A 25,149-nucleotide genomic window follows, 5' to 3' on the forward strand; every position below is an offset into this window, starting at 1 on the left:
GTCTTCTGAGAGTTGGAGCCCTAGCTTTGCTGCATCCCCCCATAAGCCCCCAAACCCCCCCTCTCTCCCACGATCCAAATTATTAATAACCATCATCCTTCATGTTCCACACCTGGCACTTTACAAAAGCAGTGGTACATCCATTAGCTCACAGGGTTCTTCCCCAAAGACTGGGGCGGAGCAGAACAACACTGACCCTTCCTTCTATCCCCCCCCCCCCCACTTTTTTATAAGCACACTGAGGACTGGGCAGGAAATGGGATGTGACTAATGTCAGCGTGATGGTGGCAGAGCCAGGGCTGGGAGCTACGGGCCAGCCAGCACCCAGTCTGGACCCTGGGAGAGGGCATAGCCCCACAGTGCCCGTAGTAAGACAACTGCTAACAAGGGCCACCCAGCTAGCCTACAGATCCCTTTTTTCCCCTTGAGCTCCCTCCCACCTCAGGGGGCCTTCTTAGTGATTTATTTCCATGAGTTGTCAGTCAGGTCAGACAGACCTGGCACGTACCTGCCACAATTTATTTCCTCCTCATCCTCTGCTTGCAGAATTATAAGTCATTCAATTACCATCATCCCCCTATTAATAATGGCTCATGTCTGCTCAGCTCTTAGAACTTAGCAAGCACTAATCCATCCGTTAGCTCATTTGAACCGTATGACAGCATTGAGATGGTATTTCACAGACAAGGACAGTAAAGATCAGAGAGGGCAAGTGACTAGCCCCAGGTCACCCAGCTAGGCCTTGGGAGAGATTACAATCTCTGGGGAGAGGGAAGCTATGCACATACCAAGTTGAAGATAGGGCGGGCGAGATGTTTGGGGTTTGTTGTGGCTTTGCCTGGAGGGGTCCTGTTATCCTGAATTTACGAGATGAGGAGATCAAGTCTCAGTGATTTTCTTACTGGGTCAAAACTGACCTGTCTGATGCCCCTGCTCATGCCTTTTGGGGCCTGGGCTGCCACTTTGAGGGAGGGATGTAAAATTTCTAGCAGAGTACCTATTCTCTCCAGCCTGGAGGGGGAAATGGTGGGAGGTGGATGCTGTTGGACCCGTTGGGGCAAAAGGGCTTCCCAGGGAGGAACCTCCAGGGGGAGAGTAAGAAAGAGCACAGCACAAGCTATGCAAGGCTGGGTGGACTGGAGAAGAGAAAGGCCGTGCTCAGCCAAGGTGGGCCGGGCTGAGGGCCAGGCTGTGTACCCACCTGCCTGCAGACCTGTGCTTCTCCTCACATGCTTGGGAAATTTCCTGTGTCTTGATCCAAGAGTGGTGTCAACAAAGAGGGATGAGGTCCTAAACCCCCTGGGCAGGCTGGGGTCTGTTTCTCATCCACCAGGGAGAGAAACTGAAGCCCAAGGAGAGGCAGTGATGTCCCTGTTGTCTCGCTAGGCCTCGGTCTCTCAGTCGGGAAAAGGGGAGGATTGAATTAAATGTGCTCCAGGTTCCATCCTGCTCAGACCTCCTAGGTACCATGCGTCCAGCTTTGCTGTCCTTGGCGCAGATCCCGGCCCCTGCTGTTTATTTGACTTGTGGCTCTGGGCAAGTCACATGGGCTCTCTCTCTGAGTGTCAGGGTCGACATGGGTGAAAAAAGTATGACACAGCTCTCTGTGAGCAGATCAAATGAGCCATGCATGGGAGCATGTCTGTGTAGCTTGGGTTCTGACCCCAGGCAGCGTCTCGGGGGTGGGGAAGGCTGAAACTCTGACTGAGGTCCTCACTTGTCTGCTCAGCCAAGGGCTCATTTATAGACATCCGCTCCCTGGCTGCCAGGCTGAAGGGAAGTGGGAGCAAAGGTGCTGAGATGGCAGTTCGGAGACTTTTTCAGGAAGGAGCCTCTGGCTACTCTTCCCCTTCCCACCCCTGCCTCCCCATCTTCTGGACATTCTCACAGTGACACTCATGACGGTCCCGAAGGTGGGCAGTTTGAGGTCATGATCTCCATTTAACAGATGAGAAGACTGAGACTCAGAGAGGAGAAAGGACTTGTTGCAAATCCCATAGCTGGTTAGTGACAGAGCTGGGACCAGAATTGAGTTCTCTAGTCTGGGGCTCGGCACTATTCAGTTACACCCCAGTTCAGATAGTTCTATAAAATGAAGAGTGTCCTATTTTTTCTGGGTGTGCAAACACCCTCCATGGGTTAACTTAAAGAAGGGAAGGGCCTGGGTTCTGCAAACAGCCCAAGCTTTTACGAACAGCATCGGGCTCTGCATGAGATGAAAGACTGTGCGCGCATCACAGGGCCTCAGAAACTCTGCAAGCCGTGAGGGGCTTTGCCAACAGCCGGTAAAGGAAGAGCACTCATGTCTGAGGTTATTGTATGTTCCACGCCTTGTGAGGCATTGTGCACTGTTTCACTCAAAGACTGATGAGATGAACTTAGCCAGCCAAGCTGGGCGCAGCAGGTACCCAGACCAATCCATGTATAGAACATTTTCAGCCTCTGAAGCCAAGATGGAGGCAACTGAACTTCCAGAAAGCCTAAAGGGACTTTCTCCCTCTTAACCATGCACCTGCAATTTGAAGTCTGAAGGGGGCACCTCTTGGTTTTCTCGAGCAGGAGCAGGTACTGGTCTTCACATCAGTCTGAGCCAATTATTGATCTTCCCTAGAATGGGGGTCACGCATTCACATTTCTGGTTTCTCAAAGACAGCCAGGCAATGTGTATCTATTGGGCGCTACTATGTGCCAGGCTGCACACTGATTATTTCAAAGACTCCCTGCTTCCCACCTGCTCCCTCATACGGCCCCCAGGAGCCAAGCGGGGTCCATGTATATTTCTTTTATCACTGTACCCTGAAAGCTGGGTTTGAAATCCACATCCCTATTTCATGCAAAGACCCTATTCCTGGAACTGGGTCAAGTTCACTTCTGTATCTTGGATTTTGGGAAACCTGGAGGTCTCCTTCGGAAAATGCAGCCTGGATGGAGGAAAAGGCCTGGGTCCAGCATCGGAGGTTCTTGAACCTCATGGCCCCACCTTCTACTAGCTGGGTGTTCTCGGGGCAGTTACTGAGACTCAGTGCCTCATCTGTAAAATGGAGGAATAAATACGTGGCCCACAGGGCTGATGGGAGGACCCAGGGGGCCTCCAGTGGGAGAGTGCTGAACCAGCTGGAAAAGGCGAACTCGTCAGTGTGTTTCCTCTTGCTGTCCTGATCTGAGCCCTGCCTCTGTGGCTTCCTTCTCTGAAGTCCAGGCCTTCAGGCTTGGCTTTTTCCTTGCTGGCTGAACTTGTCCAGCAGCCCTGCAAGTGAGGGACCAGCTATCCCTTCTTTATGGATGAGGGAAATGATTCTCAGAGATGCAGAAACTTGTCTGAGACCACAGAGCCAGCTGAAATGAGACCAGGGTCTGTCAGGCTCCAAGGCCGCCATCCTCAGCCTTCGGTCTAGAAAACTCTTGAAATTTCAGATTTGCCCTTCTGCTCATCAACCCCTTCTGCTGAGATGGAGCTCCACTTTATAGAACTGTTGCCAGGAGTCCCTAAAGGCGGGCTGGCCATTGTGAATCCTGGTGAACAGACTTACTCCTTGCTCTGGATCCTCGGAGCTCAGAGAGGAGATGGGGTATAGTGAGAGGGGGGCCAGGGATTCTGGGAAGGGGGACCCTGGAGGGGCAGGGGCTCTCTATGGGGCTCATGGAGGGTGACAGACTTTCTGAAATGGGGGATAAGACCTTGGTGGGGTACAGATTGAGAATGGGAGTGCAAGAGGAGACTGGAGAATTGGGACTGAAATGAGACCAGAGCTTAGGGACCGTCCACATACCCTCTGCCTGCTACCTCTTTACTGCTGACAGAGGAAGAGAAAATATTCAGGGGAACGTGGACAGAGGCTTGAAGGGGAGGAGACCACAGCAGCCTCCTCCCAGCAGCAGGGCTGGATGGAAATGAAACCCAGCCTCCTGCACCACTCTGGCCCTGGGCTGTCCCAGCCGAAAATCAGAGGAATTCAGAAAGAGGCAAACAGAAGGAGCAAGTAACTGCATGAGGCAGGTACCGGGAGAGTGGAGTCAAGTTTTACGGGAATTCCTAACCACCTCAGAAGAGGCGGCTGCTGTCCAGTGTGGCCCGAGCAGCACCGGCCACGTGCCAGAGTGTCCACATTATTGCCTCCCTTCTGTGGCTCACGGCGGCTATCTCCAGGGGGCCCTGATACGGTCTCACTCTCTCTCCTGCTCAGCTCCACTTTTCACCTCGAAATAGGGGTTGGAACTCACTGCACCCCCAAAATCATGGGACCCAGGATAGGTAAGTCTTGGATGAAATTAAGGAAGGGGCATTGGGAGGGAGGCTGCGGGCCGTGTTCCCAGTGTGGAGGGTGAGGAGGCTAGGGAGCCCACTGGGGTGGAGTGGGTTGGAGGCTCACAGTTCCCCACACAGAGCCAAGCATAAGGTCAGACCTAGAGAAAGTGTGTTAAATGAATGAATGACTGATGGAAGGAGCAGGAAGGGATGCCATTTACTCAGTGGGAGGCGGGGAACCCAGCCTACCTTCCATGACAGAGACACTGGGAGGACAATGGAAATTCGGGCCACTGGAGAGCCCCTCACTGAGCCCTGCTTTCTCGCTGAAGCAGGCAGAGCTAAAGACAGACAAGGCAGAGAATGATATAGTTGCAAGTGGAGTCAGAGACAGAGCAAGTCCGGAGATACGCAGTCAGACAAAGGGAGGGCCAGAGGAGAAGACAAAGGCCGACAGGTGTCTGCAGGAATGTGCAGGGACAGGGAAGGAGGTCCGTCCCAGAGAGAAGGCTGCAGAAGAGATGGAGAAATGAAGAGAAGCAGACAGAGACAGAGAGAAGAGAGACAGGCAGACCGGCCACAAAAAATCCGAAAGCTCAGCACGGAAGAGAAAGGGATTCAGAGGGAGACTTGCAGAGCCCAGCCTGGATCGTGCGTGACACGCGCCACGTGGAGAGGGCGGCAGTTCTGGGAATGGAGTGCCCCACTGAGCATTTCTTGGACAGAGGAGGGAGGTGGGAAGAAAACAAAAGATCTTCAGTCAGGGTGCCCTGCAGTGATCACCTCTGGCCTCCTGCCAGCTGTTTGTCCTCTGCGGCTGTGTTAGCCTCACGCCCACTCAGGCAGGAGTGAACCTGCTCCCTGGCTTGTGCGGGTGACACGGAGGGCTTCGTGGGCAGGCTGACGCGGCCTGGGTACCCTGGAGTGGCAGGAAGGGTGGGGTGGATGTTTCCTTTGGGGACCTCACCAGAGAGATGACAATGAGGTCAGACTTGGGCGGGCTGGTTTGGAGATGGGCCATCGATAGCCCAAAGTCCACATCAGCCTTGGCTGGCTGCAGGATGGGAGGGTGGGTGACCCTACAGGTATGGGAAGAAACTAGTGACTTTGGCTGTATCGTACTTGACCCCCTCACCCCACCATTATTTGGATCCCTGCAGGGCTCAGGTCTAGACTGTTCTCCAGCCGTGCCCACCTCTGGCACATATAGCAGAAGGCCAATCCCAGCATCTGCCTGCTGGGCCACCAGGAGCCCCCTCTGGCTTCGCTTCAGGCCTCACCCTGAGCTGAGGCCTGGCTTCCCCCACGCTCTTCCTGGTCTGAGGGCTTCTGAGGGATGTGGGAATGCAGGTGGGGCAGGGCACAGAGCCTGGAGCCTGGGAAAAGAGCAGGGGCCAGCTTATGTGAAGGAGAGGGGTCAGCGGTCCTAGCCAGGGGCAGACAGCAGAGAGAGGAATCAGGGTCACATCTGGCTCTCAGCCCAGGCCTTCTACCAACTCACCAGTGCCCTTAGGCCACAGGCAGATTTCCCTGTCTGTGGGGTTGGAGTTGGAGAAAATGATCTCCCAAGGCCATTCCTTTTGTGATTTCAGAAAAGCCTCTTGGCTACCTCTGTCTCTTTGCTCACAGCTTTTACCTCTCTACCAGGGAGGTATCTGTCCTCATTTCTTTACCGATTCTGGTGAAATTTGCCATTTGCCAACTCCTCCAAACATCACCTCCTCCAGGAAGCCTTCCAGACTGATTCTCCAGCTAGAAGTAACCTGTCTCACGTATGCTGCTTGACTTCTCCGAAGATGATTCTTTCTTGTTCCTCATATTGTTTCTGTTGCCTTTTAGCTGTCCTGGGTTCAAAGTGCATCGATCTGGTGCAGATACATCGTGCAAAGGAGAGAACTAGCAGCCCTGGGTTAAAATTTGAGCTCCAAATCACTGGCTTTATGAGAACTCAGTGACATACTCTCACCCTGTTTAATAGTTGAGGAAACAGATGCTCAGAGAGGGCAAGTGACTCACCCCAGGTCACCCAGCAAGAGAGCAGCAGAGTGGGGGCCAGAACCCAGGTCGTCCTGATGCCAAAACTCTTTCCTCTCTCTGTCATTACCTTCAGGGCTCCCTCCTCTCTTCTGCAGACCCCACACTAGGGAGACTCCACCCACTCGGGCACTTCTCCACTGCTTCTAGACAAAGCAAACTATTCTCTGGGTGCTAGTAACTAGGGAGTGGGCAGGGTTGGGGGTAGTTATTTCCTCCCAGGTTAGGCCTTGCCTCTTAGGCCAGAGCTCAGGCAGCTGTGAACCAGATGGGAAGCTTGCCTGGCTGGACCCTACAGTCAGGGGCCAGGCATTCAACGTCCCATCTGCATTTGTCCCTTCCTGGGACTCACTTTCTCTGTGTGGTGGATGGAGGGCTGAGGCGGTCATCTGGTCTCTTCCTGAAAGGCTCGGTCTTCTGTCTCTGGAAGGAGCAGTGCAGCAAAGCCGTCTGTAGAGGAAGGATCAGATCTCCCCATCGGTGTTAAGGGGGCTTGGCTATCTCCAGCATGTCAGCTTGAACTTCAGCTGCACTGGGGGTCAGGAAAAAGTAAAGAAGTTTGGTCCCTGCCATCCTTCAGGGGTTGCAGCCCAGAGCCCCAAGCCTTCATGCTTGAAAGGATGGAGAACAATGGCTGCCTCACCAGATCCGGAGCTCCCCAGTGGTGGGGCCAGATTTGATCCATTCCTGGGGCCCCAGATCTCAGCACAGGCTTGGCAAATGCAAGGATTTGGGAAAGTCTCAGTGTCTAAGCTGTCCTCCCTCCACTCCATGCCTCCCCCCATGACATTCCTTCCTTCCCTCCAACCTGTTTGGAAAGAGGACTAGAGACTCGGGATATGGAGTGAGGTTGGCTATAATAGGGCCCCAGGGAGTAAACGTAAGCACAGAGAGAGGAGCTGGGGCTCATGATCAGGGGAGGTGTCGTGGCCAAAGCCAATGGCCACTCTCTGAGCCTCAGGCTCCCGTGTTCTAGACAGAAGGAGACTGACCTGAATTCCCTGTGGGCTCCAGGCTCACCCTTCCCCCAAGGCCCTCCTCACTATTTTTAAGGTCATCTTGGGTCTAGATGCGATAGCCAGGGCTGGAACTGGGAACAGAAAGTCCCAGCACAGGGTGCCTGACCCAGCTTGGAAACCACCAGAAAGTGCTTGGCCTCCTCCCCCACCCTGCACTATCTCCCTCAAGAAGCAACAGCTGGGAGGCCTATAAAAGCTGGACCTCAAGCCTGCTATTGTCATCCCAACAGACCACCCAAAGCCCTGGGAGGAGGAATTTCCCAAAGATGACAGCCAAGCCCTTTGTGCCTCCAGGGCTCCCACTCCTCCCCAAACCCAACCTGGACCCCTCCTCCCACATTCCCATGCTCCAGCCCTGTCTTCTCCCTCAGCTTAGCTTGGTTCAACTTAACCTGGACCAGGCCTTGCAAGATGAGAAATGGTTTGCTGAGGAGGAAGGACAATCCAGACCAAGGGTGCAGCATGTGCAAAGGCAGAGGGGTGAAAAGCATAGGATGAATTTGGGGAATGGCAAGCATCTACAGAGCCTGAGAATACTGTTTGCTAGGGGTGGGTAGATGAGACAGGTGCGGTTCCCAGGGGCCTTGACCTTTTGAGGCTGAGATGTCTGTTTTCATGTGGTACAGAGGGGGTAACTGCTGTTGAAGATGGCAGTGCACCCAGCATGACATTTTCCTGCAATCCTACAAATCCTCCTCTCTTCCCTCGCTCCCAGAGAAGCTGAAACTGACACTGGCTAACGACGCTGCCCAAGGTCACACAGCTCCAATGGGGCAAAGCAAATATTTAAATCCAAAGTCTTCTAATCCAGAGGATTTCAGCAGGGACATGGTCCATCAGGACACAGGATGGGACAGGTGCTGCCCTGAGGAGCTCACTGCTTCATCAAGGGACGTAAATAGTGAGGGAAACTGCAAGCTGAGGGCATACAGCGCAATCTCGGAAGTAAGAAGGGCTCAAGGAAGGGGTTGGCCACGTCGGCTTCCTTCTACCCCAGCACCTCTGGAGAAGTATCTGACATTTGTTATGAGGGGTGGATTACCCAATATCTGCTGCTGGGAATATTTCCCTTCCCAGGCTCGGGCTCTGGGTGTATCCGTGCTGGAAGCTGGTAGTTTTTCCAAAAACATCTTGGCACCTCTGTGACACTGTCCCCTCCCCCGACCTTGGCACCTGAACATGGTTCCAGGTTAGGTTCCTCTTTTTGCTCTGTTTTCTTCAGACGGGACACATGGCAGAGGCGTCTCACTCTCGCTGGGCAAGTTGCCTGCCCACTTGTGGCTTCTGTTACCTTCTTTCTGCTCTTGTCTCCAGACAGCCAGAGATCTGGCTCCAGCCCGTATCCTCTCCTGGGCTCTCCTAGAGCCCACAGCCTCCTAAATATCTCTCCCTTGGTGCACACGCCCCACCCCAGCCTGCCACCCCAAACTCACCATGGTCAAGGCTGAACTCACCACACCTTTGCAGTCCCAGCCCTCAACCATGGCACGCCCAGAGGCAGAGCTGCTCCTCCTGGGCTGCTCCTCTCTCCCCTCCATCCCTGCCCCCAGGACTCCTCGGCTTCCTTCACTCCCCACATCTGATCTTCCACCAAGTCCTACCTCCCCACTGTGATACCTCAGCTTGTCACTCTCCTTTCCCACAGCCACTGCCTAACCCAGGACCCATGGTCCCTCACCACTCTGGACCCCACTCTTGCTTTCTCCCTGGCTCCTGCCCATTGCTTGACTCTTCCACTCTCACCCCACAGGCACGAGGTCTGTCCAGGCAGTCAAATCAGACCTTATCCCTGGGCTCAGAAGAAAGCCCAGCCCTTCAACCTGGCATTCAGGCTCATTGTAGTCTGGTTCCTCCAACCACTCCAGCCCCAGTCCCCCGCATTGCACTCCTACCACGGCCCTAGTGCTCCAGCCTTGCCAGACCATTCGTTCCCTGAGCATTTTTTGTACTTTGATTTGTCTGCCCTTTTCTCTGTTGTTTCTTCCTTTAGGAAGACTTCCAGAACCTTGCAATCTAGGCTAGGGCCTCTGCTGTGTTTTTGTAGTCTTGAAATTCCTTGTGTTACATCAGTGAGCTCAGGTCACTGGGATTCTGTGTTTGATGTCTGCTTCCCCTCCCCACCACTCCCACTCCCTGACACTGGGAGCTCCTTGAGGGCAAGGACAGGGCCTGCTGGCCTCTGTGTCCCCAGCAGCCTGCCTCAGAGAGCTGTCAGGATGTGCGGGATGAATCTTCACTGTTACTTCTAGAACCAGCAGAGACCAGTTCATGTAAAGCCCCTGGGCAAGTCAGGGTCCTCTATGGCCCTGTTTATTCGCCCCTCAAAGGCTTAACCCAGCCCTGGCTTCCTGTCCAGGGGACGCCCCAGCCCAGTGTGGCTGTGAAGTCACCGGCCGATGAAGAGGGTCCCTGAAAACACACCAGGCAGGCAAACCCCCTCCACCCCCACAGAGAGACTCCAATGGGGCAACTTGCCAGGTGTAGGCCCAGCATCTTGGGCCAGCTGGGTGCTGCTGTATGAGAATGTGGGCCCAGGATTGCCAGATCTGCTCATCTTTCAGGAAAAAGCAAAAATCTGGAGTTTTATGTGAAATTTCCTGTTTTTAATTGCTGGCCACTAACTTCCAAACACTCAGCAAGCATTGCGCAAGCCCCCCCCCTCCCCAAAACATCTAGAAGCCAGATGCACCACCAGGCAGTGCTTCCACGCACTGTACAACTCCAACTCCAGAAGGCACCATTCACTTTGGGCTGTGCAGCCCACATAACTGCCTATGAGGCCACTGACCGGGGCCTCTCCATTGTAACCTCTGCCTTATATTCTATCCCTCCTAGTTTGTGTGATGGCCTTGGCAAAGGGTGTGGGGGAGAGGCCTTTTATTCTCTTGTACAGGGAAGTTATTAGAAGAAAAAAAAAAAAAAGGGACCTTGGAATGCAGCTGGTGGGATGGGGTGGGGGTTGGGAGAGGACGAGAAATGGCTGAGGGAGGGCTCTAGAGCGATCTGTGTTGCTTCAAGGCTCAGGAGGAGGTGACTGAGTGATGCCGGGGCTGAGTCTCCCACAGGAAGGAGTATCGTTTTTTTCTGGGGCTTGGTGGCCACACCTGGAAATAGATTTCCTGGTGAGTTTGGAGCAAAGGCTGACGAAACTGCCACTTGCGGGATTTCCTGATATTGACAAAGGACATTATCCCGTGTGACCCTCCCACAGGCTTGAGAGGCAAGGCTTAGTATTCTCAAGGCTGAGGCTCAAAGAAGTCTGATTGCTGGCCCAAGGCCATACAGCATCTCTGTGATCTTCCACTTTGCCCTCTCTGCTGGAGACAGGCTGGAACGTTATGGAGAGAAAGTGCCCTTGTCTTGTCCCTCCTCTGTTCTCAGGATGTGAGAACCCTCACAGGCTCTCTTGGCATTTCCCAGCAGGTCCCTTCTGAAAGTTCAAAACTGGGCTTTGGTTATGAGTCCTGAACTCCCACCATGCTCAGGTCGCCTGGAGTATTGGACTCAGGTCCCCACATGTCATTCCTGCCTCATTTGTCTCTCCAGCCTTGCCCTGACAGCACTCTCTGAGCCCATTAGAAGAGGGTGTTAACTTACCAGCGAATGGCTGACTCCTTTAAGAAGCTAGTAGAAGGGCAGGCTCTTGCCATAAAACTACCTTTGACAAATGACAGAAAGGAAGCCAGGCTGGAATAAGAAATGGCTACATGGGGATTATGTTTCATTTGTTCTAAGGCCTTCTTTGCAGCCAACCTTCTTGTGGTTGCTCTTGGGGGCCCAAGAGCCAGGTAGATCTGAATTCCCGTCCAGGTTTTGCCATTTACCAGCCCCAGGACCCTGGGTACGTTGCTGCTTCCCCTCTCTGTGTCTCAGTTTCCTCCTCTGTACCGTGGAATCACAGCAGCTACCTCTAAGCCGTGCTAGGAGGGTGGGTGAGTGAGCTCAGCCCAGCCCAGCTCAGCCCAGCCCAGCCCAGCCCAGCCCAGCACATAGTGCTGCTGGTCTGTGGGAGCTCCTCACACAAGCCCCCAGGACAAACACCTCCAAGACACTTCCTGTAGGGGCTTAGGCTGAGCCAGAGAGCTGGGGGTCCCAGCCTTCCACCTTCTCAGCCCTCTAGGGTTGAACTTTCTCTGGATTCTCGAGTTCCAAATGTGGTCCTTGCAGTCGCAAAGCAAGTATGGAAGCCAGTGGGGCTCTTGTGCCAGGACAGACAGCTGACAGAAAGCCTGGCTGCCTGATGGGGAATAAACATTTACCACGCAGCTGCTACTCGTTGTGTTTGGGCTGCCTCCCCACACATTACTGACAGAACCTGTTAGGAAGACAATGTCTATTTACTGTGAGCAGGGATAAGACCACTTCTCAAAGCTTAGGCGATGATTCAGAGTGGGGAAGTAAGGTAAATATTTGCTGAGGATTGGAAGTTTGTTTTAAGGCTCATCCTTTAGGGTGGGGAGGGAAGGACAGGAGGGAGGCTTGACTGGGGTTGGGTAAGAATCATGATTCAACAGTTTGTTGGTGGAAACAACAAGGTAAGGATTTTGTGGGGAGGGATTCAAAGAGTCAGAGGTACACGCTCTGTGGTTTCCCGTGAAGGGTCAGGGGTCTTTCAGAAAGTGTCTGTAATGAATCATGAAGCCATTTATTTAAGCTGATCAGTCTGGGAAGCGTCAGAAGAAAAAGTGTGAATGAAGACAGTGGAATTGCCAGGCCAAGTTCATGTGAACCTTAAGGAGTGGTTTCAGGCTCTCAGTGTCCAGGCCGAAGATGGGGTGGAAGGATCTGGTTTGCCATGGGTGCTCTCTGTCCTGGGATGTGGGGATTACAGTCCCTGCCTGGCAGATGAGGAAGCAAAAGGGTCCCTGGTCTCAGGCCACAAAGCAGGATTGCAGCTGGTGGGGATTCAAACCTGGGCAGTTATCTCTGAAGCTGGGAGTATGCATGAGAGGAAGGGGTCTCGGGTCCTCCTTGTGGTAAATTGGGACTTGGGTGACAGGGAGAGATAATCTAGGGAGGGAATTTGGTGCTGTCAGAAGGAAATGTTAACTTGGGGGGCCCAGGTGCACATGGAAGGGAAAGGGTTCGGTTGGGCCCTGGGGTCTGAGAGGTGCTTGAATGTTATGAGGAGAGGGGAGGGTAACTGCCCTCAGGTGGAGGCGGTAGGACTTTGAGCCTTTCCAGCAAAGAGCAGGCAGAGAAATCTATCCTTCCCTGTCAGGCAGCTCTCTGAAACCTTGGTCCTCATCAATCTGGATTCAGCTGGTGTGAAGAATGCTGATTCCTGCCCAGGGAGGGGATTGCTAGACAGACTTTTGGGATCTCTGAGTGGACTGAAGGCCTCTGGCTGACAGACGTTCAGGATGACTGTCTGACTAACTAGCTAGCTAGCTCAGTTTGCCTGAACAGACAAGTTTCCTGAGAGACCGCCAGACTCATGAATGACCAGCTGAGGGACTTGATTGGGCCTGTGTGAACAGCCGGCCATGCCACCAACTGACAGGCCCCCAGACTCCCCGCCTGCCCTCTCCGGGGATGTGGGCTCCCGCCCTGGGAACCACCTGGCCTACTTGGAGCCCCTAAACCTGGGAGAGAAACAATTGGGCTTTTTACCCTGGGGCTTGGGTCCCTATCTTTCCCCTCATTCCCACAGGCCACCCCCAGGCCCAGTCCAGGTTCACCCCCACAGCAACCCTGTCTCCTGTCAGGGTGACCCCTGACAAAATCTTCACGGGATGGGAAAGCCATCGGAGATGTCACACAAGAAGAACATACTTTACTGGACTCAGGACGCTCCTTCTGAAGGGAGCTTTGCCCTTACTTAGAGAGTCACACTGTTGCCAGCCTTCTTGGAGGCCTCGGTTCACCAGAAGAGCTTAAAGAGACCTGGCTACCGGCTTGACCAGCCCCATTCAGTGACCAACTGACTACCCAGTGCACAGACTGATCCCAGGGGCCACGGCTTCCCTCCTTCATTTGAAGGCTCAAGCTAAGGACTAGCTCATGAGAAGGTGGAAGATTCTAAGTCTGTCTGCTGATCTTCTGTCCCCTTTCCTTCTCCATATCCTGGACTTCTTTCAGAGCCAGGCCTCCTGGTCAGTGACTTCTGCCCTCACAGACTCCACTCCAGCCTCATCATCTGGTTGGCCTGGCTCCTTGGTGGGTGGGTGCTGCCAGCTTTCAGCTAGCCCAGTTAGGTTTGGTTGGACCATGGTGGAGAAGAACACTGTGCTTCTTCCCCTTGTCAAACCTGTACAAGGAGCATGGAGTGATGTTGACAGTGATGTTAACAGCTGGGCTTGAGTCCCTTCACCAACATTAACCAGTAGAGCTAGTTATCTCAGAGCCTCAGTGTGCTCATCAGATGCATAGAGATGATGAAGTTCTAGAACCTAGGTGAGGTTTGGTGGGCTGAGGTCCGGAGCCGATCACCAAGAAAGAATTCTTGAGACATCTTTGGTGCAAAATGGTGGTTTATTAAAGCACGGGACAGGACCCGTGGGCAGGAAGAGCTGCTGCCCCGGGTTGTGAGGGATGGCAGGTTATGTACCCTGCTGTTGGGGGAAGGTGAGGGGAAGGGAGGTTTCAGTGGAGTTTTCATATGCTAAAGAGGGCCTACAAGGTGCCAGGATGTTCCAGGCCTGCCAGAGGCCTTGCCCTTGCTGCTGGATCAGTGTTGTCTTTAGACCGGCCATTAACATTAAGATAGTTGGGAGACTTTTTGGTGGGGTGTCACAATCCTGCTATCGATCGTCTTTGTTAGTGAGATTTAGAACATTTGTAAGCCAAGGGAGACTCCTGTCTAGCAGGATTGTGAGCTCTGCAAGTTAACCATTTGCTTATTGTTCATGGCAGTCAGGGCTGCCTGAGGGATGCTACACTTATGGAGGGGAAAGGGTGAAGAGGGGGTGCAAGGCGCCAGATTTTGCTTTGTCCTCAGCCAGCCTCCTGCTCCCTCATCAGATATAATGAAAACTCCAAGGCCCAGAGCGGTGGGGAAGCTTTGGGAACAAGGAGAGCATGCATGTGAAGGCTTAGCTGCGTTAGAGCGTGTAACAGTCTCTGTGCTCTAGGAAGTGACCCATCTGTGCTGGTGAGTGAAACCAGAGCTTAGAAGTGGTCCCATCAGTCCCTTCTGGGAGAGTTCGCTTGGGCTCCCCCTCACCTCCTTATCTTTCTAAGTGACCTCTGCAGAGCCCATCCCCTCCCTAGGCCAACCCTTTATCTTCTCCCTGACAGGTGTCACTTTGGTTTCAATATCTCCTCATTTCCCCTGAATCCTTATGCCCCTCCCCCAAGGCACTCCTCCCCCGCCACACACACACACTCCCATTTCTTCAGTCAAATTCCTTAAGATCTTCGAATCAAATAGATATTTCTCCAAAGAAGATAAACAAATGGCCAATAAGTACACAAAAAGTTGCCTAACATCATTAGTCATTAGGGAAATGCTAATCAAAACCGCATGAGATATCTCTTTATACCCAGCGGGCTGGCTAGAATCAAAGAGACACAGTACTAAGTATTACAAGGAAGTGGAGAGATTAGACCCATCAGATCATGCTGGTGGGAGCAGAAGATAGGCAGATCACTTTGGAAAACAGTTAGGAAGTTTCTGAAAAAGTTGAATGGAGTTGCCCCATGACCCAGGAATTCCACTCCTGGCTACATACCCAAGAGAACCGAAAACATACGTTGACACAAAAATGTGTACAACTTCTGAATGTTCACCATACCTGAAACATAAACCAAATGTGATGTATGTCTGTACAAAGGGACTTATCCAGCCATAAAAAGGAATGACGTACGGAGGTACACTGTAACAGTGTGCTACGTGAAAGCAGCGAGACAAAAAATTACACATTGGACTATTTTGCCTATATGAATTTATATGAAATATCCAGAATAGGCAAAGCTGGAAAGCCAGGAGCTGGGGAGAGGGAGGACTCCTGAAGGGTATGGAGTTCCTTACTGGGATGGTGGAAAATGCTCTGGAATGAGTGGTGATGAGGTATGCCCTTTTTCATATGCCCCGACCCACACAACTGTATGCTTTAAAAGGGTGAGGTTTATGGCCTATGAATTATACCTCAACTGAAAAAAATTCCTTAGGCTTCCAGGTACCTCGTTTGAGGAGAACAGAGCCTTCACTGTGGCGGTTCCAGGCCTCTGTGACCCCTCCCTGAGTTTGCCTTCGGGATCTGGAGATGGAGAGTCCCCACGTCCCTGCCTGGGTCAGGGGTGTCCTTGCATCCGGTTCCATGCTCCAGAAGGAGCTTGTTGAATGAAGGGAAACTCCTGCCAGGTTAAGAAGTGTGTGAAACAATGGGGGAGGTTTCCGCGGGAAGCCAGGGCCCCAGGAGGGGAGGAAGGCCTAAGGGGTCGTTTTCCATGTAAGTGGAAGGGTGGAGTCTCCCAAGGCCAGACTTAGGAGCTCCTCACTGAGAGCTCACTGAGATGAAACATCAGAAGACCCTAGGAGATGCCCCTGAAGGGGTTCAGCTTTCCTCTCCCTGCGGTGAGTGGGATACAGGCATGGTTTCCATGGAGGAACCCAGACAAGCCTAACGGGGCCCAGGATCCAGGTTCTAACCACAGTTCTGCCTCCTGAGTCATCGCCACACTTGGGGAACTCAGTTTGTCCAGGGTGAGGGAGGTGGTTAAGTGGGATGTCTCTGAGGATCCTTTCTGCGCCAACCAGCAACATGGTTTGATAGGTAGCTCTGGGATTACACAAGGGGTAGTCCCCTGTGGGGGCATTGCTATCTGTTCTGAACGACTCCCAGGAAAATTCTTTATGCCCTGGCTGTAGAACAAGTCTTGACCCTGCACTGACCCTAAATCTGAGATCCTATCCTGAGCCAGACAGACCCACAGCCAGACTCAGCCTCCAGGCACTGAATGTCTCGCAGCTACAGGTCCAAGAGGGGCTAAGGCCGCTCATCCGTACTGCCGGAGTCCCTGCTTGAAGCGTATGGAGTGTGGCCGGCAGCTTCTCCCTAGAAGGAAGGTTAATACTGGGAATGGAATGACGGTGTGAGACAGGAGGTCCCAGCTGGGATCTGGCTAGCATTGGCACACAGAGCCCTTAGGAAGGGCCCTCCCATCACTGGGCCTCAGGAAGGCTGGGGGTGTTCAGACTTTCAGATTGCCACCAACCCCTGGAGCACCGTGGGTGACCTGGGGCACGACCATTCTCTGGGATTCCATCACCACTCTCACCTCCTGGATGTCTGTCTCACAGGGCCAGTGGGTGAGGAGCCCCAGATGCCAGGCAAGGATGCCAAGGCCATGATGGGTTCAGAAGACACACCTGGAGGTAAAGCCAGCCCAAACCCTCAGGACTTGAGGCGAAGCATATTCTACAGCATCAAGGTATCACTCAGGGCCTGCTGGGAATAGGGCTGTCCAGACCTATAGGGAAGGCTATGTAACTCTAAGCAAGCTGCTGCTTTTCTCTGAGCCTCGGTTTCCTCATCTGTAGGATGGGTGGCCACGAGAATCCAAGAGATAACCTACGAAAGCATTTAGTTGGGTTTGGGGCACACATTCCCTCCTTCCAGAGAAGAAAGAAGGGTTACTCTGTGGGCAGTGGGGGGGCCATGCTCCCCGTCCCCCATTGTCCTAGAGAGAAAGAGAAGGACCCCAGGGATCCTGAATCTGTATGAATTTGGGGGAGCTCTGGCTCCTCCAGAGGCAGCCCTAAACCTCCAGGCATCCTCTGGGTGCCAGGACCTGTCTTGTTTGATTCTCACGGTAGCCCTGAGGGGTAGGGACATGGTCCTTGTTGTATACAAGAGGAAACCAAGTCAGAAGAACAGAGCGAACATTTTTAAGCTCTGGCATAAACACCCTTCTTTGAAGTTAGTTTTTCTTCTCCTGGGAATTCTGCCAGCTCATCAGAAGGGAGGCCCGGATGTTTGGGGTGGGGCTAGGTGGGGTGGGTGGCTTGAGGATTCAGGGTATGAAAGTCATCTCCCAAGGGAACTGTCGGGGAGGAGTGGGTGGGCTGGGGTGGAGAAGGATCTGGAAGAGCTTCCTGGAGAAAGGGACAGGGTGGTGGAACAGGGAGGAAGGTGCAGTCCAGCCCAGGGGAGCTCTGAGGGTCAGAGTGGCCCCAGAAAGACCCTACTCTCAGTCATGTGGGTCTCAGGTGGCTCCAAGACCCCTGAATGTACCCAGGACAGTTTGTGTAGTTTTTAGGCCTGTGTGAGAAGCCAATGGCCACTCTAGTAACTCTTTCTTTTTCTCTCTCCTGTGTGTCTGTCTCCTCGGATTCTGTTTCCCCATCTCTATTCCTTGCTCCTCCCTTTCCCCAACTCCATCTCTGTCTCCCAATGACCACCCGCTCTGACTGAATCCCCACCTATCTCCCTGCCCACCACCCACCCCCGGTTGTTCCCACCATGGCTCCCCTGGCAGTTCTTCGTCCTGTGCCACAGCCTGCTGCAGCTGGCCCAGCTCATGATCTCCGGCTACCTCAAGAGCTCCATCTCCACTGTGGAGAAGCGCTTTGGCCTCTCCAGTCAGACCTCAGGGCTGCTGGCTGCCTTCAACGAGGTACCGGCCCTGGTGCAGCCACTAGGAGGGAGAAGGATTGAGGGAGACTCTTGCCCCCACCTCCTCACCCCCTCTCTCACTAGCCTGACAGAAACCCTTTCCATCCCGGTGTCCACAGGCAACCTCACCACAGCTCCTTCACCAAATCTCCAAATCTCCTTCCCCAAATCTCCAGCTCTTTCGTCATGTCCTGGTAGAGAAACCAACCTCTGCCTCCTTGTAACATCACAGCAAGGGCGGCCCTGCCCTTGGGGACACTCTAGAGGTTGAGGTGGGGGGTATTGTAGAGGTAAGCAGAATTCCCATACTGCCCACTCTCCCTTTGGCTCCTTTACCTGGCTATTGCCTGTCCCGTGAAGGAGTCAGAGGAAGTCACTTCAATAGTAGTGTGATAGATTTAAATGAGATTGAAGGCAGAAATTTGGAACCAGTGGGTGGCTGGGGAAGGGAGCGATAGCATGACACACATGTCCCCTCAGAGTCACCTGGAGAACTCTAAGTCTGGGGCCCGCAGCCAAGCAGGGAAGACTGGACAAGCTGCTTTGGGGGAATTTAGAGATCAAGGTCCAGCTGTGCCCCAGCACCCCCACCCCCAGATGTTCTCCACCTCAGAGGAGGCCACTGTCTGGAGATTTCAAGTCAATTCTCTCCCCCTGGCCTGCCAACGACACAGCAGCCCTGGATAGTCCTCAGACTCCACCTCCAGATCTCAGAGGTGGGAAGGAAATGTCATTACCGAGCTCTGGGACCTGGGGAAGTCACTCCCCACCTCTGAGCCTCAGTGTGCCACCTATAAAATGGAGAGTGGTTATCCTTCTCAGGGTTGGTCCTCCTACCAGCTCTCTTGTGGTTCCTGGCCCCCTCCAGCAGCAAGGAACCTGGGGCTCAGGGTGAGTATAACGGCCCAGAAGCAATGGGGTAGGCAGCGGACCCCAGCTTCTGGCTGCAAAGACTGTCCCTTCCCTGCGAGCTCTCCAATCCCCTCCAGTGCCCACAGCCTCAGTTTTTTATTCTAAGCCTTAAAATTCCAAAGCCTTAGTTCTCTGGCTTGAGATTTTGTCTCCCCCATATCTCAGACACTTAAAAACCCTTCCGTTGACTCTTCCATGTTCTAACGTGGGGTCCAACACGCTTTCCAGAATGAAATGGAACTGCTAGCCTTGTGCACTCTGCCCTCCTTTCTCTCCCCCTAATGGGGGCTGTGGGGCCCCCTCCACCTCCACAGAGGACCCAGATTCTGTGTTTAGAGGGGCCCGGATGATTCTCACTCTATCAGCTAGTCCTTTAGACTGAGGGGAGCACCAGGCTGGCAAGAGAAGCCGGGGTAGTGCTGGCCTCTGGTGACTCTGCTCTGCTTGAATGGGTCCCCTCATCCCTTGGCAGGTGGGGAACACGGCCCTGATTGTGTTTGTGAGCTACTTTGGCAGCCGGGTACACCGGCCCCGACTGATCGGCTGTGGGGCCGTCCTTGTGGCCCTGGCAGGCCTGCTCATGAGCCTCCCACACTTCATCTCCGAGCCATACCGCTACGACCATACTAGCTCCGGTAAGAGCAGGAAGGGCTGGGCTGGAGACGGATGCCAGGAGCCGCCTTACCCCCTACCATGGCCTTTCCCCAGGCCCCCGGGTCAGGATGGGCCCGGCTCCCCAGGGCACCCGTGGGTCCTCCCCGCTCCCTTGGTCCCAGCATGGGTGGGTCCTTCTGGCAGTCCTGGGGAGTGGGGTTGTTCTGGGGGAAGTGGGGTATAACCCTCTGGGCCTCCCTTGGTGAGGGCCTGCTTGGGTGTCACTGTGTTTTTGAGGTGGGGGGAATTTACAACTCAGCCTACATGAGGGCCTGGCATGGAGTAGGTCCTCAGGAAATGTTTGTGGAATGATAATAATAGCACCATGTACCCCTTATGGTGTGCCAGCCTCTTTTAAGTACTCTATGTGTATTAGTGCTTTAATCCTCACAAGAAGCCATGACATTAATGAAAGAATGAATGAGTGCGTGAACCAATTAAAAAATGAAAGAATTTTAGACAGGAGTTGTGAGGCCTAGTGAGATGTTGGTGAAGGCCTATTGCATAGGCAGATGCCTGTCCCTTAGAGAATAACCCAAGCAGCCTGAGCTTCATTCCTTCAATATTCTATCCACCCATCCAGCTACCCACCCCTCTGTCACCCATCCATCCACCTGTCCATCTATCCATCTATCCACCATCCATCCATCCATCCATCCATCCATCCAGTGTTCTACCCAACAACCCTTAGTATAGCCTACTTAGTGTCAGACCCTCTCAGAGAGCTCAGTCTTGCCTCCAGGGAGCTTCCAGCCTGGGAGAGGAGACAGAGGTGAGCAAAACCTTTGCAGTGAGTCATTTGTGTGAGAAAGGAAGCACTGGGACCAGCCTGGCATGGAAACCTTCCCAGGGGAAGAGGACTGTCAGCATTGCCGCCCTCGCTCACACCCCAGCACTCCCACTCTGTGCCAGGACCCAGGGCAGAAAGAGGGAGCAGCATGACCAGCCCCGAGAAGCTCCCAGGGAGGCACTGGTTAGAGGCCCAGGCAGCTTTTCTGCAGGGTAGAGACTCCAGCTCGTTGGGAGTCAGCCAGAGGGAACCAGCAGAGCCCCGAGTGGGGTGGGGGTTAAGGAGAAGGTGGATGTTTCAAGTGCCAGGAGCCACAGGGGCAACAGCCAGGAAGTGGGAAAGTAGAGTGTGGGCGAGCAGCTCAGGGGGCTTATCGAGGCCCCGAGTGGAGAGCTGTCAAAAGGCCTGACTGGAATGCTGGGCTAGAGTTTCTGGTTCTGGTTCTAGAGTTTTCTCTTCAACAGAGCTTTTTCTGTGAGGGTCATACATGTTCTTCCTCCTCCTTTCTGCCACACAAGAGCCCTCTGCCATGGGTGCCCCAGGAAAGCCTGAGGGCAGCCATTCTCCTGCCTGGGCCTGTCTCGGATGAGTATACTAGGCTTGGTGACTTCTAGGCACATAGCCAGCTTTGGCATCCCCAACTCTTCTGTTCACCCCTTCTTCATCCAGCATGAATTAGTCTCTTTATTGCTAATTCTTCTCTACTAGGCCCCCTGCGAGGCCCTGGCATCACAGGGGAGCGAAAAGAATACAGAGCCCTATCACAATCATTGTCTGTCACGTCTAGTAGGCTCTGTGCGTGGGCAGTACACACATGCCATGTTTACAGCCTAAAGCAGGTGTTGGCAGCATCGTATTTTATGGATGGGGAGATGGATGTTTGGAGAGAGGGGGATCTCCTCAAGGTCCACAGCTCATGGGGCCATGATGTGTCCAGGTAGCTTGGTCCCAGAACCCTGCTCCAAACCATAAAATTATTCTGCTTCTGAATTCTGAATTTCTGTAGAAGTTCTATTCTAGGAGACTCTTGAGAGGTGAGGAAACTGAGGCCCAGATGGGCTGAGGACCTCTGTCAAGGTCTCCCAGGTTTCAACTCACACAACCTCAGCTGAAGGTCCAGGACCTTGACCCTGGTTCACGTGGCTTTTCTGAGTGTCCCGGCTCCCAGAAAAGGCTGGATCGGCCACAGAGAGAAGGCCGCATCTATACCCACAGTTGGGATAATAATAGCATGAGGGTCTCTTTAAGTTTGCTCACCAAATATTGGTGAGCTACAGGGAGAAACTGTCTGGTACTAAATTAAGAAATTCCCCTTCACTGAACTCTGTGTCTGTGTCCTGAGCTGACCCGAGCCCACCCAAAATGAAGGCCAAGGGCCCTAGAGCCTTCTTCAGTCCAGCTTCCCTCCCTGGCCTGGCTCTGCCTTTAGCCCTGACCTTGTCCCTCAGGCTCTGTGAGTCTGTCCTGCTGAACTCCTCAAGCCCCTGGGTTTGCCTGTGCTCTGATCGCTCCCTGGAGCACCCCTCCCACCTTCTCTTTCTGGAAAATCTTGTTTGTCCTTTTTGGCCCCGTTCAACCTCAGTCTCTTTTGACAGCCCACCCCACCTGAGAACCACAGTTGCCACGGCCCCTCCACATACCTCTGCTCAGAAAAGTGGCATAGGGTACATTAGGAGCAAGGGCTCGAAGCCAAGCTGCCTGGGTTCCAACCATGCCTCTGCCTTTGCTAGTTGCTGCCTGAGTATCAGTTTCCTCCTCTGTGCAATGGGCACAACATTGGGTTATGTTATGCCCATTGCACAGAGTTGCTGGGGGAAGGGAGCAAATCCCCTAGAGTTGCTGGGGGAAGGGAGGAACATGGTTGATGTACACAGCCCCTAAAATGGTGTTTTGTGTCCAGTGCATGCTGTGTTAAGAGTCTCAGCTCTCGTCATAATATTTTTTATCATCTCATAGTGGACATGCCACAGGATTTTGAGGCTTCTCTGTGCCAGCCCACAACCTCAGTCCCAGCCCCCACCCCAGACCCCTCCAACAGCAGCTGCTCAAGCTACACGGAAACCCAGCACCTGGCTGTGGTGGGGATAATGTTCGCGGCCCAGACCCTGCTCGGCGTGGGCGCGGTGCCCATTCAGCCCTTTGGCATCTCCTACATCGATGACTTTGCCCACAACAGCAATTCGCCTCTCTACGTTGGTGAGAACTGGGCTCGGAGGGAAGGCCAGGCTCAGAGGTCAGAGGGTGAGAGGACCAGGTAGGGGCTGGGCGTGAGTTCCCAACCTCTGCCGCATGTGGCCAGGAAAGGTCTGGAGAAGCCCTGGAGTTTTCTGGGCCTGCTCGGGGGAAGTTGGGCCACTCTTGCCAGATGGAGACGGGGCAGGCAATGATCTGTAGAGGGAAGCCAGGGCCAGGGAGCCTAACTCAGGCTTTGTGTTGCAGGGATCCTGTTTGCAGTAACCATGATGGGGCCGGGCATGGCCTATGGGCTGGGCGGTCTCATGCTGCGCCTTTATGTGGACATAGACAGGATGCCAGAAGGTGAGCCTCAAAGAGCACACAGCCATCCCTGGGAGGCACACTGCTGCTAGCTCACTGTCCGCTGGCCTCATAGGAGACACTGAGCCAGAGAGGTCACATTCAAATCCTAGCCATCCCCCTGACCTTGGCCTCTTAAACTCTCAACTTCATCTTTGAGACACTCTGTCCTGCCCACCTCCCCAAGCTGCAATCAGAATCCAGTGAGAGATGAAGAGAAATGGCAGACCGCCACCAGATAGGCAGTTGTCTTATCACTGCTATTAGGATGACTCTTTGCCCAGTCCTGTCCCTGAGCTCCCCCTGACCCCAGCCTGCTTTCGGATACGCTGCAGGGCACACAGGACCACATATGTTCTTGGCCTGTAGGGAGCTCCCATCTTTAGGGGCAACAAGACCCAGGTCAAATAGAGAAGCTTGCAGGAGAGAATTTTTGGAGCAGAATTCGGTGAGCTTGGGCCAACCTCAGATGGGAAATGTACTGGGTGACCTCTCAGGACCCTTCTACTTCTGACCATCTCAGAGTCTGGGAACCTGTGCCAAGGGCTCCGCTCAGGGAACCATAGTCTTTGATCCGGGCAGTAGTAGGGGTGGGCCAAGAAGTGGGACCAAAGCTTGATCTGAAGGCAGCCGGGAGTGAGGAGTGGTAAGGGTCCCTGAGCTCTGATGCTCTGTAGGAACAAGGCAAGGATCCCTCTCTCCTGGAGATTTCCAGCAAGCCCTAGGAACCTCAGGGGACACACGTGCAAATGGATGAACATGCCGATTCTGCTTCTTCTCTGGCTTTTGCACCAGGCTGCCTCCTAGGCAGTTCTGAACAAGACTCACTAGGTATAGCCCCACCCCACCTTCCTTCCTTCTAGAAAGCAGGGGCCCAGCCCCCCAGTGCCAGCTCTGGTTGGCTTTCCTCAGGTTTCCTGGACACGCCCCTGCTTCAGGGAAGGCGGTATGTTTTTGGGCTCTGTTGACATCATCCTGGCAGACGTGGCTCCTCCACGGGCCGTTGTGTTCTTGTAGATTGATCTTCCTACCCTTTCTCTATGGGGGATTTCATGGGGTGGGCGATCAGGTGTGTTACAGGCACAGATGAGTGTGTGAGAAGCGGGGGAGTCGGGGAGATGCCTGTGCTCGCACTCACCAGGCTGGCACAGAAGCAGGGGGAATAATAGCCGGAGGAGGGAATTAGTACAAAAGCCAGCTTCAGCCCCAGCTTTACAGATACATTTGCTGAGTGCCAACTGTGTACTCTGGCCCCTGGCCAGGAGCGCTCAGGCCCAAGCACCTGGACACCAGCCCTACTCCTGGGCTTGCTGTGTTTATGCATTGGTGTGGTTAGAAAGTGTTTGTGGATGCTGTGGCAATTGAAGCAGGAGGTATCCGACTCAGCCTCGACTCAGCCTCGAGGTAAGGGCTTGGATGGGAGAAGCGGGCCTCTAGCCAGAAGGCACATCTGGAATAATCAAGTCCTAATTATACCTGGGAACTTGTTAAAGGGAAGACTCTTTGGTCACCTTCCCACTCCACCCCATGGTAGTTTTAAGGTGGTCTGAGGTGTTTTTGATAAACTTTTAATGATGCAGGTCTGAGAAGCACAAGAAGGGTTCTAATGATTGATTTAATGATAATAACCCTCATAACAGTAACAGTAAAAGGAGGAAGAAGAACAGACATCTGTACAGCACATTCTATATGCTTTACCTGTATTGATTTCTATGATTCTCACAACAACCCTGTGATGTAGGTACTACTTCTGTCTGTATTTTACAGAGGAAGACCCCGAGGCACAAAGAGGTTAAACAATTTGCCCAAGTATATGTTAGTAATGGAATTCAGACTCAGCAGTGCATTTCCAAAGTCCATAGCCTTGACCGCTATCATGACCCAGTCATTGAAAAGCTGAGTCCAGGAAGGATCAAGGCCTTGCCCAACGTCACATGGGACGTAACTGGCAAAACCGTAGCTGGAGTCCAGGTCTCCTGACTCCCGACCCAGGCCACCTCAGGCCTCAAAGGCCAGTCCCAGGATGGTGGCCAAGACGGACAGCCCATCCTGACCCTAACATCACCTTGGTCTTCTCTTCCAGGTGGTATTAGCCTAACTTCAAAGGACCCCCGATGGGTGGGTGCCTGGTGGCTGGGCTTCCTCGTCTCTGCGGGGGCAGTGGCTCTGGCCGCGGTGCCCTACTTCTTCTTCCCTAGGGAGATGCCCAGGGAGAAGCACGAGCTCCGCTTTCGGCGAAGGGTCTTGGAAGCCACAGCCTCATCTGTCAGCAAAGTAAGTCTCCTCCACAAATCCACCCTAGTCCAGGCTCCGGCCCCCACTGACCAGTCCTCCCTTGGAACCTTAGACTTCATCCTTCCTGGGCATTGCACTCAGCAGTTTACAAAGCCTTTCCGTCCA

General features: G+C 53.5%; 2 protein-coding genes across 3 annotated transcripts in view; one reads left to right on the forward strand and one right to left on the reverse strand.

Moving 5' to 3' along the window:
* LOC132017478 (olfactory receptor 2AT4) overlaps window positions 1-25,149 on the reverse strand; it is a 111,628-nt gene that overhangs the window by 30,592 nt on the left and 55,887 nt on the right. The window lies entirely within an intron of this gene.
* SLCO2B1 (solute carrier organic anion transporter family member 2B1) overlaps window positions 3,910-25,149 on the forward strand; it is a 45,533-nt gene continuing 24,293 nt past the window's right edge. Inside the window, exons 1-7 of one of the 2 annotated variants that reach the window (XM_059410913.1) lie at window positions 3,910-4,252; window positions 16,544-16,674; window positions 17,722-17,859; window positions 19,243-19,405; window positions 22,171-22,410; window positions 22,654-22,752; window positions 24,833-25,023. In XM_059410913.1, the coding sequence (XP_059266896.1) occupies window positions 4,237-4,252; window positions 16,544-16,674; window positions 17,722-17,859; window positions 19,243-19,405; window positions 22,171-22,410; window positions 22,654-22,752; window positions 24,833-25,023 (978 nt within the window). In that variant the 5' untranslated portion in view covers window positions 3,910-4,236. The remainder of the gene's footprint in view (window positions 4,253-16,543; window positions 16,675-17,721; window positions 17,860-19,242; window positions 19,406-22,170; window positions 22,411-22,653; window positions 22,753-24,832; window positions 25,024-25,149) is intronic. The other variant, XM_059410923.1, reaches the window with a different exon arrangement.

Source organism: Mustela nigripes, chromosome 1 (assembly GCF_022355385.1).
Source record: "Mustela nigripes isolate SB6536 chromosome 1, MUSNIG.SB6536, whole genome shotgun sequence".
Lineage (NCBI taxonomy): Eukaryota > Metazoa > Chordata > Mammalia > Carnivora > Mustelidae > Mustela > Mustela nigripes.